Source organism: Mustela lutreola, chromosome 8 (assembly GCF_030435805.1).
Source record: "Mustela lutreola isolate mMusLut2 chromosome 8, mMusLut2.pri, whole genome shotgun sequence".
NCBI classification, from domain to species: Eukaryota; Metazoa; Chordata; class Mammalia; order Carnivora; family Mustelidae; genus Mustela; species Mustela lutreola.
The window spans coordinates 50,697,886-50,717,472 of NC_081297.1; the positions used below are offsets into that span (position 1 = coordinate 50,697,886).

The 19,587-nt window shown below is 43.4% G+C and overlaps 1 protein-coding gene across 2 annotated transcripts in view; it reads left to right on the top strand.

Moving 5' to 3' along the window:
* SRGAP1 (SLIT-ROBO Rho GTPase activating protein 1) overlaps positions 1 to 12,591 on the top strand; it is a 272,898-nt gene extending 260,307 nt beyond the window's left edge. For both annotated transcript variants that reach the window (XM_059184738.1, XM_059184740.1), the window contains exons 19-22: positions 1,798 to 1,978; positions 3,031 to 3,165; positions 3,302 to 3,641; positions 7,329 to 12,591. In XM_059184738.1, the coding sequence (XP_059040721.1) occupies positions 1,798 to 1,978; positions 3,031 to 3,165; positions 3,302 to 3,641; positions 7,329 to 7,706 (1,034 nt within the window). In that variant the 3' untranslated portion in view covers positions 7,707 to 12,591. The remainder of the gene's footprint in view (positions 1 to 1,797; positions 1,979 to 3,030; positions 3,166 to 3,301; positions 3,642 to 7,328) is intronic.
* The last annotated feature ends 6,996 nt before the right edge of the window (positions 12,592 to 19,587 follow it).

Here is a 19,587-nt window from a genome sequence, read left to right on the forward strand (position 1 = left end):
AGGTAAACCCTAAGCTTTTTCCATGTGTTTGTTGATTTTTTATGTTTGTGTCTTACATGGCCCAGAGAATGTTTGAATTTTTCAAGTGAGAAGGAAGCCTAGCTTACTACCCAGTGATTTCTTATGCAGTTATTCCATATAAGATATTAAACATATTTCAGGAATCTTTGCAGAAAAATCAACTGTTTTAAATGGGAAGGTTCATTACTAAGCAAAATCAAAGACAATTTCCTTCGAAAATATTTGACAGATAGACAAGTTTTAATCTATTATGTATGCACATATGCTAGGGTACTCGGAAACTAATACATGCTCAGTTTTCAGCAAATAAGACATTGCTTGTTGCATGTACATTTGCAGAAATGTACAAATGAATGTACATTTCTCTGAACTTTTAGCACTTGTATTGGCCCTTTCTCTGTTTTATTGATTAGAAGTTTGCTCATCTGTGTGGATAGCAGGGATGAAGATGGCGGGGATGGTGAGAGACAGGAGGAAAGATCTTAAGACCCAGAACTGAAGGGCTTTTTGTAATAAGCTGAATCACAAAACGCATCTCTTATAGTTGTTTTGTATAGTTTGTCCTCTTATTTGCTTTCAACCTTTGTGACCAGAATTAGATCAGTGCTAACATTCCAATTCTAGGCCCAGAGTTCAACATCTTTTCTTTTCTTTCTTTTTTTTTTTTTTTTTTTTTTTTTAATTTTGAGATCTTTCAGGGTTCACATGAAGTGAACCCTACAGGGTTCCTACAGAGAGATCCCAGCTTCCCTCCATGGTAAAAATCTTATATAACTGCAGCATAATATCACAGCCAGGAAATCGACATTGAAACCCTCCCTCTGCCATGTTCATGTTTCACTAGTTTCAGGTGCACTCAGTTGTGTGTGCAAACATTTAGTCACATACGGTTTCATCATCAGGGTCCTTCATGCTCCCCCTTTTATATCCGTGGCCATTTCTTCCCAACTTTGGCAACCACTAATCTATTCTCCATCTTGATTATTACGTCATTTCAAACAGGCTAGATAAATGGTATCACATAGTATGTCACCTTTTGAGATTGGTTTTTTCCACTCACTGTAATCCCCTTGAATATCTTTTGACCTCTGGATAATATAACTTTTGAATCTGGTCTTTTAATTTGGGTATAAGACAGTCTAAGTTATGCTGGTTTCATAGGCAACTAGAATTTATTACTGATCCTAGAGAAAACAAACTTATCTCTACTGTCGGTGGTAGTTGGAAGATTTGATAGTGCCAGATAAGTACATGAAGAAATTAAATGTATTCAAATAGTACTTAATGTGCTGGGTTTTGTAAACTTGATTTTTCTTTAAATAAGCAAATAAAGCATAAACTTCCTAATGTTCTGGGATAGTGATTTTTCCATGTTATCCGTGGTTATTAACATGTTATGAGGGAATTCCATCATTGTCAAAATAATATTGGAGCTGTTATGGAGGACATTACAACCCAAGGAAGGATCTCATATATCATGTTGCAAAGTTTAAGATATTTTTTATTAGTCTGTCATTCTATCTCTGGTAAAAGGCTGTGGAAATTAAGATCCAATGTTCCATTTTTCTTTGTGTGAAAAACTGATGACAGCAAGAGAATGTTTTTCTGTAACTTAACAGCCTGAGTTTATCCCCCATTGAGGACTTAATACATTTTTCACTCTGGATATTGAAATGGCCTGGTTTATTTCTAAGGCCTCATAGAGAACTTTCACACGGCGTTTCATGCTTACCTCACGCCTCTGTCCGTCATTGTCTTCTGGTGTGTTCTTTGTAGAATGTGAGCCAATAGAAGCGATAGCCAAGTTTGACTACATGGGGCGATCTGCCAGAGAGCTGTCCTTCAAGAAGGGGGCCTCCCTGCTGCTGTATCACCGGGCGTCTGAGGACTGGTGGGAAGGCCGGCACAACGGCATCGATGGGCTCGTGCCGCACCAGTATATTGTGGTGCAGGATATGTGAGTAGCGTGGGCTCTCCCCGCCCTCTGGGCTGCTCCCACCCTCCTGGCTGCTCCCACTGGAAGACTCCAGTCACTATTCCTAAACTGACCTTGGTCTTTTGAGAAAAGAGCCGATGGGATTGCAGAGCCCAAACCTCTGAGCTGGGCACCATGCTTCACCTCGCTGTTGGGCCTTTGCTAATGGTACTTCGGGGCCAGCAGGTTCGGAGCAAGGGCTAGTGAGAGATGCCCTGTGAAGCTTTCAGGCTCCTAGAAAAATCACCCATGTGGAGAACAGCTTCAAGAGCTGTAATAACACCGCTAGTTCCAAGCCAGCCATACTCCTCTTTTGCTGTCCAGCTACCATTTCAATTCCAGATTCCCCAGAAGGAAGACACTGACCTAACATCTCAAGAGAATCATCATCAGCCTTCTTTTTTCTGTTTTTTAATAATATTGCTGTAATTTAAAAATATTTAAAGAGATGAGAAGATGGTCATAATATATTAAATGAAAGAAATAGGTTGCAAAATTATATGTGAAGTATAATCCCTATTCTGTGAATATTTCACAGTATAGCACTAATATATGATTTTTCAAGGAGAAGAGAAATATACAGCATAAACTGTATACAGTGATTAAATGATTCACCCTAATTTTAGAAAAAGAAAGAAATGTTAAAAATGTATATCTCAGAACCCAAGAAGTATTGTGTGTGTGTAGGTACAGACATACAGTCATAGATATCTAAACTACATAAACATATTGGTGTCTTGCCTATATCTGCAGACATCATACATGTTTACCCGGGCATGGATTAAAAAGTAGAGAAGGCTATTTTCTCAAATTCTAGCAGCAGTGGTGTCTGGCTATTATATCATGACTATGATTTTGCTCTTTTTTGTATATCCGAATCTTGCACTTTACCTGCAGTGAAATTGTATATTTTTATTATAAGGAAAGTCGTGTTGATAAGAGAAAGACTTGAATGTGTAAATGCTATCATTTCTTTTTTTGTTGTTCCCATTCATCTTGTGAAAGACCCTCACCCTGGATTCTCTTCATTGTAGGGACGATACGTTTTCAGACACTCTGAGCCAAAAAGCTGACAGCGAGGCCAGCAGTGGGCCAGTCACTGAGGACAAGTCTTCATCCAAGGACATGAACTCCCCAACAGACCGGCACCCTGACAGCTATCTAGCCAGGTGGGTAGAGTCTGACCATCAGGCCCCTGAACCTCAACTTTCCCAAGTGCTTTGAGGAGCCACAGAACCCACAGCTTCTCGTATCAGCCAGTGTGATAAGCTCTCCTATTTTCTCTCTCTTTTTGTGTATTTCTAGACAAAGAAAAAGAGGAGAACCACCCCCTCCAGTCAGGCGTCCTGGCAGGACCAGTGATGGCCATTGCCCCTTGCACCCACCGCACGCTCTTTCCAACTCCTCAGTTGACCTGGGGTCCCCAAGCCTGGGAGGTCACCCCCGGGGCCTGCTACAGAACCGTGGCCTCAACAATGACAGTCCTGAGAGGAGGCGCCGGCCAGGCCACGGCAGCCTGACCAATATCAGCCGGCACGACTCCCTCAAGAAGATCGACAGTCCTCCTATTAGAAGGTCCACGTCATCGGGGCAATACACAGGCTTCAATGACCATAAGCCATTGGACCCAGAGACAATCGCTCAGGTAAGATGCGTGGAATGGCCTGGCACCTGCTTTGTACCTGGGGTGTGATGAAGGAGGGATGTAGGACTCCCTGTCTATAGTCCTGCTTTTTGTAGAGAACCAACTAGGGAAAACAGAAAAGAAATTAGTCCATTCTTTAAGGCCTAAGGTCTCTTTAGAAGACCCATTTGTTACTGGAAGGGCCCAAGTGATTAGGTTCATATTGATTTAAACAGAGACATGGCAGAAGTGTAGGCCCCAGGGCATTCAAACACATCACTGCTAAATAGCCAGGAAAAGACTGAAAAAGAATAATAATGAGGAAAAAAAAAAAGAATAATAATGAGGAAAGACTAGCCCTACCAGATCCCTAAAGCATGCTAAAGATAATAAAATGGACAAATTGATATAAAGAATGGAGAGCCCACAAACAGTTAAATATTACTGTAGGAGAAATATGACCCTTTCAGCTTAGGAGAAATGCTGGATTAGTCTGTAAATAGTAGGAGAAATAATGGCTAGCTGAAGAACACCAGGTCTGGGTCCTCGTCTCCCTTCTCTTCCCAACAGTTAGTGCAGAAGACTTCATAGTTTTTTTCTAATGATTAAAATTGACAAAGTAAAGGTAAGACAACATTGATTAATGGATTTTCTATCATTCTGCAATTTTTCCTCTAGTTTCCCCCCCCAGCTTAGGCCATCAACAAATAATGGGTATCATCAGTGACGAAAGAGGTTTAATCTAAAGCATCTTCCAGCTGTCTGAAGCTTAAAAATGAACTAAATCAATCAAAAAAGAGAGTGAATGAGAAATAAATAAAACAAACATGGGGAACTATTATAGATGGATTATTTTTAATAAAGAGTACCCAAGGAGACCTGTACAAATGTGACAAACTTCCAAGCTATTTCCAATATCCTAACTAAAGAAAATTTTGGATGTAAATTAGATTGTGAGGGGGTTTAATGTGTTTTTTAAAAATTAAACCAATTTTAAATGTATAACAGTTTTTCAACAAAATCAAAAAGACTTGACCTTTTGGTTTTCTCTGTTTGAAATACTACACAAGGTCCATGGAGACCTATATAGAACCAGTGAGATTTAATTACAGCTGAATTTAATGGTTTGAGAAATCCATAAGGTCCCTGCTTGTAATAAGCTGGTGAAACAGGATTTAGGTTAGAAAGACAGGGAATTAGGAGCTTAGGAGTGGGAAGGTATAACAATGCCTATTTAACCCTTTTGCTTCTAGAACCAGGAAATCCTTTTGTTTGTTCCTTTGCTTTTGTTTTTAAGTGGGCTCCATGCTAGGCATGGAGTCCAATACAAGACTCGAGCTCATGACCTGAGATCAAGACCTGAGCTGAGATCAAGAGTCGGATGCTTCACCCACTGAGCCACCCCAAGAAATCCTTTCATTGTAAATTATAAAAACAAAAACTCAACAGATAAATCAGGCTCTGCACAATCTCTCTGGGGCAAATAGTTATAAAAAAATCCATATGTTTAGCATCAAATAGAAATCACATATGAAAATAATCACTTGAAAAGTGATGTCATCCTCCCAGAATGGCTTCCAGCTGTGTCCTTTATTTATCTTTCCATCTCTCTTCTCCAGATTTTCCCTTGAGGACAAAAAAGCCTGCCATCATGGTGTTCATACAAAAAACATGCAGATTCTCTTATTAAACAAATCAGTGGCATCCCTGATGGGGCTTTTCTAAAAAATGACAGTATCCATATGCGATCACTGTAGCTTGGTTTATTCATTTAGCAAACCTTTACTGAGCACTTACTGTGTGCCAGGTCCTGTGCTAGGCTTTAGAGAAGCACCGTTAAATCATCAGCCAGCTGCTTTCTGAAGGTGCTTACGACCCTGGGAGGGATCGGAATATGGAAATCATTCCCATTGTGTAGCGCCCATGGGAGGGTTATGTTCCAGCTGAGTGAAAGGAGCCCTGGGCATGTAGAGAAGAGACATGCCAGTCAGCCTGGGTTGGTGGTTCTTCACCCGTCCTGTCCCACACAATGCTTCCACCTTTTCTGTGTGTGTGTGTGTGTGTGTGTGTGTGTGGTAAAACACATAATGTCCAATTTACCACCTTAACCATTTTTCACCACACAGTTCAGTGAAGTATATTCACGTTTTGTGAAACGGATCTCTGGAACTTTTTCTTCTTGCAAAACTGAAACCCCATCCCCACTGAAGAACAACTTCCCTTTCTCCCCTCCCACCCCCAGCCCCTGGCCACCACCGTGCTGCTTTCTGCTGCTGTGAGTGTGACTACCTCACAGAAACGCAAACAGACAGTGTTTGTCTTCTCATGACTGGCCTCTTATTTCACTTAATGTCCTCAGGGTTTATCCATACTGTAGCATGTGGCAAGATTTTCTTCCTCTCTAAGGTGAATAATATTCCGTTGATGTGTAGACCACACTTTGCTCGTCTATTCATCCATCAATGGAACATACTGTACCTTTTTGAAATTAAAATAGGTATTTTGTCATTCCCCCTTTACTGTCTGAAATAAATTGACAGATGAGATACCTAATTTGAAACAACATATAAAGCTCTAAATACAATATACAAAAATACAAGGAATTAAATATTAAAACAAGTATACTTCAGTTAATGCTTGAATAGGCTAAAAGACAAATTAATAAGATGCTTTCACCTACGTATATAATTACCATACATACAACAATTAAAAAATGCATATGAATATAAGATAGAGTTAGGGTCAGGGCTCAGGTTATTATAAATAGGATTTTCACCTCCATCAACGTCTGAAGGACATTCAGAAGTTGAACAAGACGCAGGATAATTCATTGCATGTAAATTACCTGGAATATTGCAACAGATCTAGTACGTATAACCCAGCACACCAAATGCCACTAACGCCATCTTGTTCTTGTGCCATTCAAAAACACACACACACACAGGTGGCTCAGTGGGTTGAGTGACCAACTTGATTTCGGCTCAGGTCATGATCTCATGGGCGGTGAGACAGAACCCCACGCCAGGCTCTGCGCTCAGTGGGGAATCTATCTGAGACTCTCTCCCTCTGCCCTGCCCCCGACTCATGCTGACAACTCTCTCTTTCTCTCTCTCAAATAAATAAAGAAATAAATCTCTTAAAAAATAAAATACTCACACAGCATACTACAAAAATGCCCTCTCTAGGGCAGTACCCTTCCACTGAGATCCCCTGGACAAGAGCATCAGAGAAAGGCTTAAACTGAATTTTGAACAACTGCTAGGAGTTAGATACAAACTAGTGAGTGCTCAAAATTATTTGTTAAATGAATGAAAGAAGGCTGCTTTTCATTCCCATTCCTATCTATTTCTTGAGAAATTGTTGCAGAGTCTAAACTGGAAGCTATCTTTTAACCATAAGCTGAGATAGAATTCTGAATAGTAAGTTAGCATGGAAGGTAGAAATCGCAAGAAGGCTGCCTGGCACCTTAGGACAGCCGGTGTTGGGTAGACGGTTCCGTGCACCCTTGCATCTTGGTCTCCTGATCATGCAGAGACAAAATAATCGTGGGCACTACATCTAAACATTCTACAGGTGGTGAAGCTGGAACAGCATTGCTCTTGGCGGCCCATCTGCTGTGAAACGAAGCGTAAGGGTTTCCGTACGTGAGTACTAATTACCGGTCTATTCTGTCTCTTTCTCTCTCTCTCTCTGGTTATCTTTCAACAGGATATCGAGGAGACGATGAACACTGCTCTGAATGAACTGCGAGAACTGGAGAGACAGAGTACAGCAAAGCATGCCCCCGACGTGGTGCTGGACACCTTAGAACAAGTGAAGAACGCTCCCACCCCGGCCACGTCTACGGAATCTCTCAGCCCTTTGCACAACGTGGCCCTCCGCAGCTCAGAGCCGCAGATCCGACGGAGCACTAGCTCCTCCAGTGATACAATGAGTACTTTCAAGCCTATGGTGGCACCCAGAATGGGTGTGCAGCTGAAGCCACCAGCCCTCCGGCCAAAACCTGCTGTTCTTCCAAAAACAAACCCTACCATAGGACCTGCCCCACCTTCCCAAGGTCCAGCAGACAAGTCTTGCACAATGTGAAGACCAAGTGGGCAAGGTCATCTGGGCTGGTGATTTTAAAAGAAACAGGTCACTGACAAAAGTCACTGATCCATAACTTTCCTTGTGCTTATAACTGGAGATTTTTGGCTTTTCTATGTTCTCGAATGTAATGTCTGAGACTAGCTAAATTAACAGGGGCATTTGTATTTTGTAATTTTTTTCCTTTTTTTTTTTAAATAACTGGACATATCTATGTCATTTTAAAGACAATAGAAACACTTAGATTTACTTGAAAATCCAATGCTGCACCATTTGTAATGAAGGCAACACCGCTCCAGCCTCCGTGTGGTAGAGTGCTTTGGGCTTAGTATAGTGTGGGTGAGTCAGAAACGTCTGGATCCAAAGGCATGAGAATCGGAGTTCCAGGCCCCGGTGTGAAACCACTGTTGGCCTGCATGGCACTTGGGGTAGTAGCTGAAAGGTTGCCAGTGGCATTGTTAGGTAGCTGACCATGAGCCCCTCTGCCCCGTGCAGTGGGACGTTCCCGGGAGAACTTGCATTCCACCACCTGAATGAGTTGGATGGTTGCCTTTTTCATAAGAGCCATTTCCCTCGGGTCCAGGTTAAAAGCTCAAAAGAATGGGGTCAAAAAAAAAAAAAAAAAAGAATGGGGTCAGAACCCCTGCAGTTACTGCTTGAGCTAAACCTAAGAAAGGAGAGAGAGAGAATCCTCCGGAGCTCTCAGCGTGACTCCTTCCACAAGCCTGCTTAGGCCCCCGAAGATTTCCAAGTCCATCCCCTGCATTCACAAAGGACCAGAACAGTCTAATTTCAAAGACTTGTGGTTACGCTACTCCCCAGACTCCTTCAGAGATCTGTTGTTGCTAACTGTCTAGGGAATACTTCTAGCTCCCCTAAATCGCTGTGTTCTCCCCCTGGAAATGGAGCACGAACACGGCACACAAGTCCTTGCCTCACTCAGCTTTCTCTGCCAGCTAAATGACCTCGGTTCCTTTAAACATGCTACAGAGGCCTGAGGAACCTAAGTGGAATCCCCAGCTCTGCTCTCCGTGTGTCTTTCTGAGCCAGCCAAGAACTAGCTACGGTACCCAAGGACGGGCCATGCTGGCCCAGGTGGGAGGGGCACCTCATGGTTCCATGGTGACTTCCTTCCAACCTAGCACCCTGGATCCATTGACTTTTTCCTTTTTTTTTTCCACATGGCCTCAAGAGAACTCAGATAGTCAGGTGAACTCCATGAGGGACCCTCTTCCTCTGACATCTGAGCCCCCAAAACAGTTTTCTCTGTGTTTTTCCTCTATCTTAAAAAGTTGTTTTGAATTCAGTTGTTTTTGCTAAGGTACAAATCACCACTCCTACCAACAGCAGCTTATGTCATCCTCTCTCTGTCACTGAACTTACTGATGAAGAGACTTTTTTTCTTTTCTTTTCTTTTCTTTTTTTTTTTTTCTAAGAAAAATGGATGGCACAGACTAACCCCTCTCCCTCTCAACCACCATTATTTCCTTCTAGGTTTGGATTCAAACTGGCAGCCACTGGGCTGCCCATCCAAGAGTGACAGAGTATGGACTTGAATCTGTTAACCCACTAGCGAATGCCTCCTGCAGGAAAGAATGAGGATCTGTACTAAAAATCAAGATCGTTACTGTGATCTCTCCCTCTATCTGCCAATTTAATCATTCTAATGCAGAGAGATAGGATAGTAATCCATTAATAAGATAAGGTTACCTTTCAAAGTCACACTTCTGGTTGCTTGTCTGTGGCCTAATTTCACAAGTGGATTGAATGGAGAATTTTTTTCAAGTATTTCCAGGTATGGTAAGCTTTCAAATCTGAGTTTTCTGAAGCATCCTCTTTGCCCACTTTGAAAACGATGCCCCATCGGCATCTTATCCGGCCCCTCACCAGGGGTCTCTTGAGCCTCAGTGGTCCCTCAACAACTCAAGACACCATGGACACTCAGCCAGGATTGAGCTCTGAATAGCACTAACCCTTTTAAACCATCTTCCCAAATTCCTCGGAAATTGAAACTTTCCTGAAAAACCTCTCAGTTCTTTTCAGATTCCACTTTGGTCTCTAATTCTCTGCTACTATATGGGGAAACAGAAGCAGAGAACAAAAATGAAATCAATGAAGTGGGGAGGAGACTTTAGATATTTTTTAGACATTGAAAGAAAAAGTATTTCTTTAAAGCATTTTTTCCATCTTTGATGGAAGAGTAAGATGTGAACAGAGGTCATCAAAAGGGCAGAGGCATGTTGAATTTATTATGGGGAGAAGAGGTATCTTTTACAAGTTATAACTTAGATCTTACTCCTGCAAGTTTATGTCTTAAGATTTTTCCCTGGTAATCCCGCGCAATGTCTCCTCTCTTCGGTGTTTACACCTCTGATGAAACGAGGATTGCCTCTCCAACCACCAAATTCGGATTCTGCTCCCTTGGGTAGCAGAAGACATGCTGCTCTAAAGCCTCAGGACCTCAGAGGCTGTGCCTTCTTGCAGGAAACATCTCATGCTCTCCCCTCACTCCCTTAACATCTCTCTCTCTTCTCTCCCTATACTCCTGGTGATATCCTGAAGCCTTTCTTTTTCTTTTTCTTTCTTTTTTTTTTTTTTCCGTCTCCCCTCCCCCATTCCCATGGATGTGACCTCACAGCAAGTAAGGACTCACCTTTTCTTACTTTGTTTTAGTAAGGAGTCTTCAGATTCCAGGGCCACTTCACAAAGGATCCAGAATAACACCCTGTAAGCTCATTAAAAGTTTCTGCAGCCGGAGGTCACCCAGCACGTGGCCCTCTGTACAGCTACAGGTGTAGCAGTGGGGAGGAGGGACGGTGCGAGGGATGGGCAGAAGGAAAAGAACCTGGAGATGTTACAATCCCCAGTTTCAAGGACCAGATCCTTCTTCATGCACAGTTTGGAAAGAATCATTCTGATGGCTCTAAAGAGCTGAGCAGACTCCACTTACACAAGAATAGATACTCACAGCTGATACAACTGTTCATGTCCCATCCACAGAACTCAACTGAAGTAGGCTTACCAAGTTGACCTTTTGGTCAGGGTCAGGGTTGTTAGGAGAGGATCATTAGGAGAGAGAGAAAAGTACTTAGTATAGATTTTCTGATGAGTGTCCTATAAATGATTTGAGCCAGTCAAATGGCCCTATGCAGAGCTCTACATTCATGTTCAATCAACACTATCGCTCAACAGTTTTGCACATTTTCACGCAACGTAATTTGACTTTGGTGCTCCTTGAGCCATACATAGAAAAATTTACAGCAGGGTCCCACTTACTCTACGGCAGTGAGCGTGAACAGCCCTCAGTGGATAGAGCAGGTCACACTGTATCAGTCGAGAGTTTTCTTGGTACTTTTGCCATTCCCAAAATGAGCTTGTAATTTAATTAAGGAAAAGATACAAGTGGGAAGGGTAGTGGTCTCTTCAGCTTTGGGAATGACATGGGGTCTATAAAATGAAGAAACTTTAATATGATAATTACAGCCTCTAAAATTTAAAGAGCCCACACTATATGTTAGGTAACTGGAATTTAAATAAACTTTCAGAAAATAAAGAGCCCAGAGATCCTTTGAGGGTTTAGAAGACTTCGGATTTGGGATCACATTCATTTTATTCCACAATAGTGAGAGGCCACGAATGCAGGAAAAGCACTTGGGACTGAGTCGTGCCCTGGGTTACCCACCACTGACTCCGCAGAAGGGGAGCGACTTAGAGGTAAAGGCTCACCCATGTATGCAATAGAGCTCCCCACTCCAGACCCCCCCCACCCCAGCTGAAAACCCAGCCTCCAGCTGGGCTGGGGTGTCCGGCTGTGTTTGGCACACATACTACCCCCCACTACCCCTGGTTCAGATCAGTAAAACAAACTGGAAATCAAGCTTTCACTTACCCTAGTATACTTTCTTTAAAAAAAAAAATAGTCTATGTGGTATAATCGAATGGGTACCTGTATCTTTAAATTACATAGGGACTTTTGTATGTTTAAATAATTGTACTGGGTTCCATAATGCTTATCTTAGAAACTGTTTAGTAAAATATATAAGCCGTGCATTTGTGAATGCCCCCTTTAGAGCATTCATCCAAGTTCAATGTGTAGTGTGATGGTTATTCTAGATGTTTAAAGTAAAGTGAGTGGCTGTGTAACAGGAGAGACTGCTATTTACCTATGGACTGGAGGGTAACTCCTGCCCACTTAATTAAATCAGTATTGTCCTTTTCTGTTGGTTTGATCAATTACAGTACTGGTAGCTTCCTGCTTGTGACTGTTACCTAAATGGTGTCTATGTACATCTGTAGTATGTACATGTGAAGTGCCTTTCTATTTTAGAGGAGTTTTAGCCTTGCTTTTTACTGTTTCCCGCCCCCCCCCATCCATCCACCCCACCCCGCTCCTGCTCCCTGACAACCCCCTCCCTTCACCCCCACCTCCGCTTCCAGCCCCAATTCCTACCGCCCACAGGAGTGGAAACTTCCTCTGCCTTCTCCCTGCTTCTCCGTGCCCTTTCCTGTGCCTCGGTGCTCAGTATCGTCCGTCTTGCATCCTTGTCGGTCATCAGACTGTCTCGTTTTGCTGGTAGCCGTGACTGTGCCTTTCCCGCCCGCAGTGTCCCCGCATCCCCCCTCCCTCTCTGATCTGCTGCCGCCCAACGTGCGTCGCCTGTGTTCTGTGCGCCTGTTACAGTCCCTGGGCTCTGAGGCAGAAATAGGGGGGATGCTGTTACAGTTCTGGAAGAAAAGAAATGTTTTGTGTTGTGACAATGCACTTTTATGTATAGTACTGTACATTCTGGCATGTACCACTCCAGGCTTCAGTATACAGTCGGGTCTGCTCTTCACGGTGTATCTTTATAATAAATAAGATAGTTCTGGCTGCCTTTGTCTTCGAGTTGGTGCGATTCGGTGGTGTTTCATTCCTTTCCTTTCTTTTTCTAATTACTGTTAACCCCCTCCCCCAGAGAGCTGAGTTGCAATTAGATGGTGAGAAACTACCTTTTGTTTTGTTTTGTTTTTTACTGTTTTTATTTGTGAACTTGAAAATGAGACCTCATGCACAGAGCCTTGATGAAGCCAGAGTTTTTCAGAGGGTGATTTGGAGATTCCTGTGTGGTAAGGAAAGGGGATTGGGAGAGGGCAAGCAAGCTTCTAAACACTATCCATATTGAAATCTTTCCTGAAAAGGATTCTTTGGGGGGCACCTGGGTGGCTCAGTGGGTTAAGCTGCTGCCTTCGGCTCAGGTCATGATCTCAAGGTCCTGGGATCGAGTCCCACATCGGGCTCTCTGCTCAGCAGGGAGCCTGCTTCTCTCTCTCTCTCTCTCTCTCGCTCTCGCTCTCGCTCTCACTCTCTCTGCCAGCCTCTCTACCTGTGATCTCTCTCTCTCTGTCAAATAAATAAATACATAATCTTTATAAAAAAGAAAAAAAGAAAAGGATTCTTTGGCATAGTAAATCTTGTCAAGCTGATCCTTGGTTTCATTTGAATACACTGAAATGCAATCCTTAGGTATAGACTATGTTTAGAATTCCCCATGTATTGATATATTTTCCTTCAAACATTAAAATAAACAAAAACAAAAACAAACTCTTGAGGTCTATCAATACCGAATAGATAGTTTTTTAAAAATTATCAGTAATGTGCTGGATTGAGTACTGATAAGAGTTGCAGAATTTTTTTAAATGATGCATAAATCAAGGGAAAAAACTTCACTGGAGTGTAAATTACAAAAAGGAAAGTGCACAAATCATTAACATAAGAATTTTCACAAAGTAACACTCTCATATCCACTGCCCAGATCAATAAACAGCACACTGTCAGCAGCATCCCAGAAGCTAGGCTTGGGCCTCCCCAAAGTTAATATCCTCAGGAACAATACCATGGTTTTGTATTGCCTGTCGTTTTAACTTTCTAGAAATGGCCTCCTGTAGATCTTGTGTCTGGCTCCTTCTGTGAAATATATGATTGTGACAACAAACCTGTTGTTACATGTAACTAGTTTCCTTCATTGTGACTGGCATATAGAATTCTATTACATGGATATGCTTTGTATTTATTTTATATTTCCTGATTAAACATGGGGTATTGTATACAGAAATCTTTAAACATGGAACAAGTGAAGGGGAAAAGCCACCCGTGAAAGGAAATATCTTCCTAAAACAGATGGAATGATATTGAGCAAAGCCATTACCAGGAAGGCCTACCCGAAAGCAAGTGAACCATTTTAAGACCAGAATTCGATTTAGAGGCTGTCCCTTGGGAATGAATGAGCAAATCAGACTATGGGATTGCTCTGGGAAAGACCTCATTGTCCTGCGTCACCGCTAGGTCTAAAGGCCCCAGCCTGCCTCAACCGTCTCTGTGCCTACTTCCTCACATCCCTCCTTCCGGAGTGAGAGTCCCATGTGAGCCTGTCTGGTTGACAACTCCGTCTGCTCATATGCCAGTAGTACCCTGGAAGAATCTTAGCAAGGCAGAGAAGGAATTGTCTGGCTTCTCCTTTGGGTAGTTGGGATTCCTAACGTGGAAAACTCCCCACGCTTGATCTAAAGTGCCAAAACGGTCCTGGAAAGCCAAAATCAATGGCAAGTTCCATTGTACAGGCCATATATCTCCATTTCAATTTGGGAAAATATGGTTAATATGCCTTTTAAATAGGCACATTTAAATGCATAGGTTCTTTATTCTTCAGTGGCCTTTCATCTGTGTCTACATAGTAGAAAACTTGCCTTCTATAATTAATGTTGGGCTGGCAGAAAGGGCTACTTAAGATGGCTAAAGTTCCTGCTCCGACAGGAGAACAAAGGCCCAAGCAGGAATCTGAGACCCCCGCCCTGGGCTCCAGTGGACCAATGGGACCCCAAAGAGCAGGCAAGATATCCGAATAAGGCAAACTTGCCAAAAGACCCCTGAGCTCCCCTCGAGACCCCTTAAAAGCCCCCTCCTCCCTGCCTTGGACGCGACTTCCACCACTCTGCTTTCCAGAGTCGCGGAACCTCACCTGAGGGTGCCCACCTCCTCCCGGCGCAACTTTCCTGGCACTCCTTCTCCTGAGCCCTGAAACTTCACCGGAGAGTGTTTTTAATAAGTCTTGCCTTGCACCCACTTTGCCTGATGTTGTGTTTATCTCGCCAGAAAAACTTTACAATTAAGAATGAAACTGTCATTTTTTTTTAAATTTTTATTTTTTATAAACATATATTTTTATCCCCAGGGGTACAGGTCTGTGAATCACCAGGTTTACACACTTCACAGCACTCACCAAAGCACATACCCTCCCCAATGTCCATAATCCCACCCCCTTCTCCCCAACCCCTTCCCCCCGGCAACCCTCAGTTTGTTTTGTGAGATTAAGAGTCACTTATGGTTTGTCTCCCTCCTAATTCCATCTTGTTTCATTTATGGGCTTAAGTGGGTAGGAGAAGAATGAAACTGTCATTTTATCAATGTTAGTCCTCAGCAAAAGAAGCTGGAGAGCTAGGACTGGGCTAATGGGAGAGATAACAAGTGCGTGTGTGTGTGTGTGTGTGTGTGTGAGAGAGAGAGAGAGAGAGAGAGAGAGAGAGAGAGAGAGAGAGAGAACATAAATGAGCACTCCTCCTAGAGTCATGAAACAACATGCTTGGTTCAGCATTTGGATCTTGAAGGAAGGGATAAGGTGAGCCAGGATGTCTCCAGCTCTAGGATATTTGCAACCCAATATGGTGACTGGTGGGTACACCCTTCATATCCATAAGCTCTCTATCAGCTGTGCTGCTGAGGGTAAATGGCTCTCTTTTTGCTACTTGGGTGGGCAGCTCAAGTGAGGACTAGTGTTGACTTCCCTTCTCGGGGATAATGCTTCCTAATACATTGCCTTTGACATACCCAGGGAATCTCTTGTGTAACCATCATGTCTCTCTAAATGAAAGTGAATGATCGTACACTGATGTGATATTAACTAACTTGAAAATGAGACTTGGGGGTCCTAGGCCTTTGATGGACAACATCCATTAAAAAAACAAAAGGCAATATGACCGGGATGAGTAATAGAAGCTACCATCCCTGAGCCAAAGATCATTATCACATTAGTAACTGAATATTAGCAGAGGGAAAGAGGGAAATAAATTTTATTTTTTATAAAGATTTTATTTATTTATCTGTCAGAGAGCACAACCAAGGGGAGTGGCAGGTAGAGGGAGAAGCAAGCTCCCCAGAGAGCCAGGAACCCGATGCAGGACTCAATCCCAGGACCCTGGGATCATGACCTGAGCCAAAGATAGATGCTTAACCAACTGAGCCACCCAGGCACCCCAGAAGAAGGAAAGAAATTTTAAATAAGACAAAATTGATTACCTGGTCCTAATTCAAACTCAGTTACTGGACTTCATCAAATCACCAGCCATACCTCAGTTTCCCAAACAGAAATAATCCACAGTGAGATTTTTAATATATTGTCTTCTAATCTTAAGCTGTTCTTATTTTTAGCACAGTTAAATTCATACTCTGTATATAACTGTGTGTCCTTGGGTTTTTCTCCCTCACATCAGTTCACACTGGAAGTGTCAATGAACATGATTTTTGTTAATGGCTACATAATATTCTAGCATATGAACATACTGTCATTTATTTAATCATTTTCTTTATCATTGAGTGACCCTGTTTGCAGGTTTCGATTTTTCAGTTGAATAATATGTTGTAGTGAGCAGCTCCATACACAGTGACTGTCTGCATTTTGGGACGTTAATTTGACATCGACTCCAAAAGGTGAAAAAACTGATTCGGGGGTATCAGCATCTCTAAGACTCATGATAAATGCTGCCAGAGAGATGGCGCACATTTACACGACTGCCAGCAACGTGAAAGCACACACAATACAAGTTTAAAATCCTGTCATTTTTTGCCTTTGCCGATGTAATAGGTAAATGATAGGTTCGATCTACATTCTTGGCAGCCTTTGTTACATGCACACCCACACTTCCAGAGTGGAAATCTCCCCGTCTTATTCACGTCTTCATCCTAAGCGTCAGATGTCTCACTGTGGTTTCATCTGAACATCATCACAGACTTTCCTCAGGCACCTTACATTCAGCAGACCTAGAAACCAACACTATCTTTAATTCCAAAATATATTTGGCACCCTTGACTTCCAATCTGTTTTACTGACTTTTTTTTTTTTTTAAGATGTTATTCATTTATTTGACAGAGAAAGATCACAAGTAGGCAGAGTGTCAGGGGGAAGCAGGCTCCCCGCTGAGCAGAGAGCCCGATGTGGGGCTCGATCCCAGAACCCTGAGACCATGACCCAAGCCGAAGGCAGAGGCTTAACCCACTGAGCCACCCAGGCACCCCTGTTTTATCGACTTTTATCTCCACTTTAACCCCATTCTGTGCCCCACTCCTTCCTGCCTCAACTATGCAGTAGCCTCCTGCATCCTTTTCTTGGGTCCCCTGTCTCCTTTTTGCAACACTGACCTATACTCTTGCTAATCAGCTTTCTTCAATACAAAACTAAACATAAAACTAACAATCATTAGGGACCCCTGGGTGGCTCAGTCGGTTAAGCATCTGCCTTCAGCTCAGGTCCTGGGATCGAGCCCCAGGTCAGGCTCCCTGCTCAGCGGGGGTTCTGCTTCTCCCTCTGCGCCTTTACCCTGCTCACACTCTCTCGCTAATAAAAAATTCTTTAAAAAAAAAAACCAAAAAACCTAACAACCATTGGACAAACAAAACTTTGCTTTGTACCAGGCTTTTTTTTTTTTTCATATATATTTTCATTTTAAATACAATCTAACCCCCAAGGTGGGGCTCAAACTCATGACCCCAAGATCCAAGAGTCGCTTGCTCCACTGACTGAGCCAGCCAGCCTCCCGCCAGGCCTTGTTTCAAACATATTAATAATAAATAACATGTATTAAGTCCCAGAGACCATTCTACAAGTAAGAATTAATTTCATCCTCACAAGAAAGCCAAAAGAAAGAGCTACAATGATTAGCATCCTTACGTAAAAGAAAATTAAGCCAGAAAGCAGCTAAGAACTTGCTGTGGAGGCTGCCTGGGTGGCTCTGGTGGTTGAGGGCCTGACCCTCGGTTTCGGCTCAAGTCATGATCTCGGGGTGGTGAGATCAAACCCCACGCTGGGCTCCAGGCTCCGCTCACATCTGCTTGAGATGCTCTCTCCCCTTCTTTGCCCATCCGCACTGCTTGTGCTCTAGATAGATAGATGATAGGTAGATAGATCGGCACATAGATAACATTCTTTGAAAAAAAAAAAAGAAAAGAAAAGAAAAAGAGAAGAAACACAACCCCTTGCTGTGGCCACAGAGCTAGGCACTGGCAGGGCCAGGATTGCACTCCATGCTGCCCGGTCCTGGGGGCTGCTGCTGGCCCTGTAAGATGCTCCCCATCCTTCTGCTGCTCAAAGCCACACGGGACTCCCCGCTGCAGGCCCGGAACTCTGTCTTTTCCATCTTTGCATCTTCTCACCTCACACACTGCTAACCAACTGGCACATCAGTGAAACTGAAATGAACTCATTCTCTGCCATCCTCTTCCTCCTGCCATTTCAACACCAGTGCCCCCCCACTTCCTCTCAAGAACTTCCATTTTCCCCCAAGTCCAGTTCCTTTTCCCTGAACACGCCCAGCCGCATGCCCCCTCAGCCCACTTGGGCCATCCCTCAGCCTCAGATGTCCCCTACCTCACTCGAGTATCTGCCCATCGAAGTCAGGGTTGTCCTTGAAAGCCCAACTAAAAGGCCACATGGTCCATGAAGCATTCCCCAGATCTGGTGGCAGGTGTCCCTCACTTTCTCCTGCATATGATTCCATGTGGTTCACTTTCCTCTGCTCATGCCCTCGCTCAGGGTGTGACTGTGAACAAGGTGTGCAGGCTTCCAGTCTCATGAACTGTATTCTCTGTTTGATAACAAGCACCAAACAAACCAACCGACAACTATTTTGGCAAAACAATTCCAGATGCTAATAACTCCTGCAGAAAGTCAAGGAGAAACAGAAAGGAGTCATATGATGTAGGGAGCCTGGGAGGGGAACTCCAGGTGGGACAGCTTGGAAGTCACCTCTGTGGTGATCAGATCTGACCTAAGAGCTGATTGATGGGAAGGAACCAGCATGTGAAAAGGAAGAGATAGACTGGAGGCAGAGGGACGCGCTCATGCAAGTGCCCTGCGCATTGGCTGCGGCCACACATAGTGTGGTTAGGGAGTGAAAGATGGCCATCGTGGCTGGAGGGCTCCAAGGAGAGCTGGGGAGAAAGAGGAAGATGGAGAGTGGATAGAGACCAGGTTTTGGAGGACCTTGGAGGCCAAAGCAAGTAAGATAGCTGGATGTCATTCCGAGTCCAAGGGAAGCCCCTGGAAGGATCTAAGCAGGAACGCAACATCAGCTATGCTTATAAAACCATAAGGATGTGTCACCTCACACCTGTTAGAATGGCCATGGAAAGAAATAAAGGGAGGAATGGAGGGAGGAAGGACTCCTTCTACCTCCTCTCCAGAAGGGAGAGAGGGAAGGGAGGAGATGGGGGAAAAACCAAGCGTTGGCAGGGATATGGAGCAACTGGAATCTCTATCCACATTGGTAGGATTGTAGAATGGCACAGCTGCTATGGAAAACAGTGTGGACTTTCCTCAAAAAATTAAAAACAGAACTACTATATGATCTGGCAAGCCCACTTTGGGGTATCTATCCACAGAACTGTGAAGAGATCTTCACGTAATCCTGTTACCACAGTGCTATCTGCAATGGCCATGAAAGCTGTGGAAATGTCCATCAGCAAGCCGGCGGATAAAGAAGACATGAAGCACACGTTTGGCCTTACAAAGGAAGGAGGAAGGCCTGTCACACGCTCCAGCATGGATCTTGAGGCCATCAGGTCAAGTGAAATAAG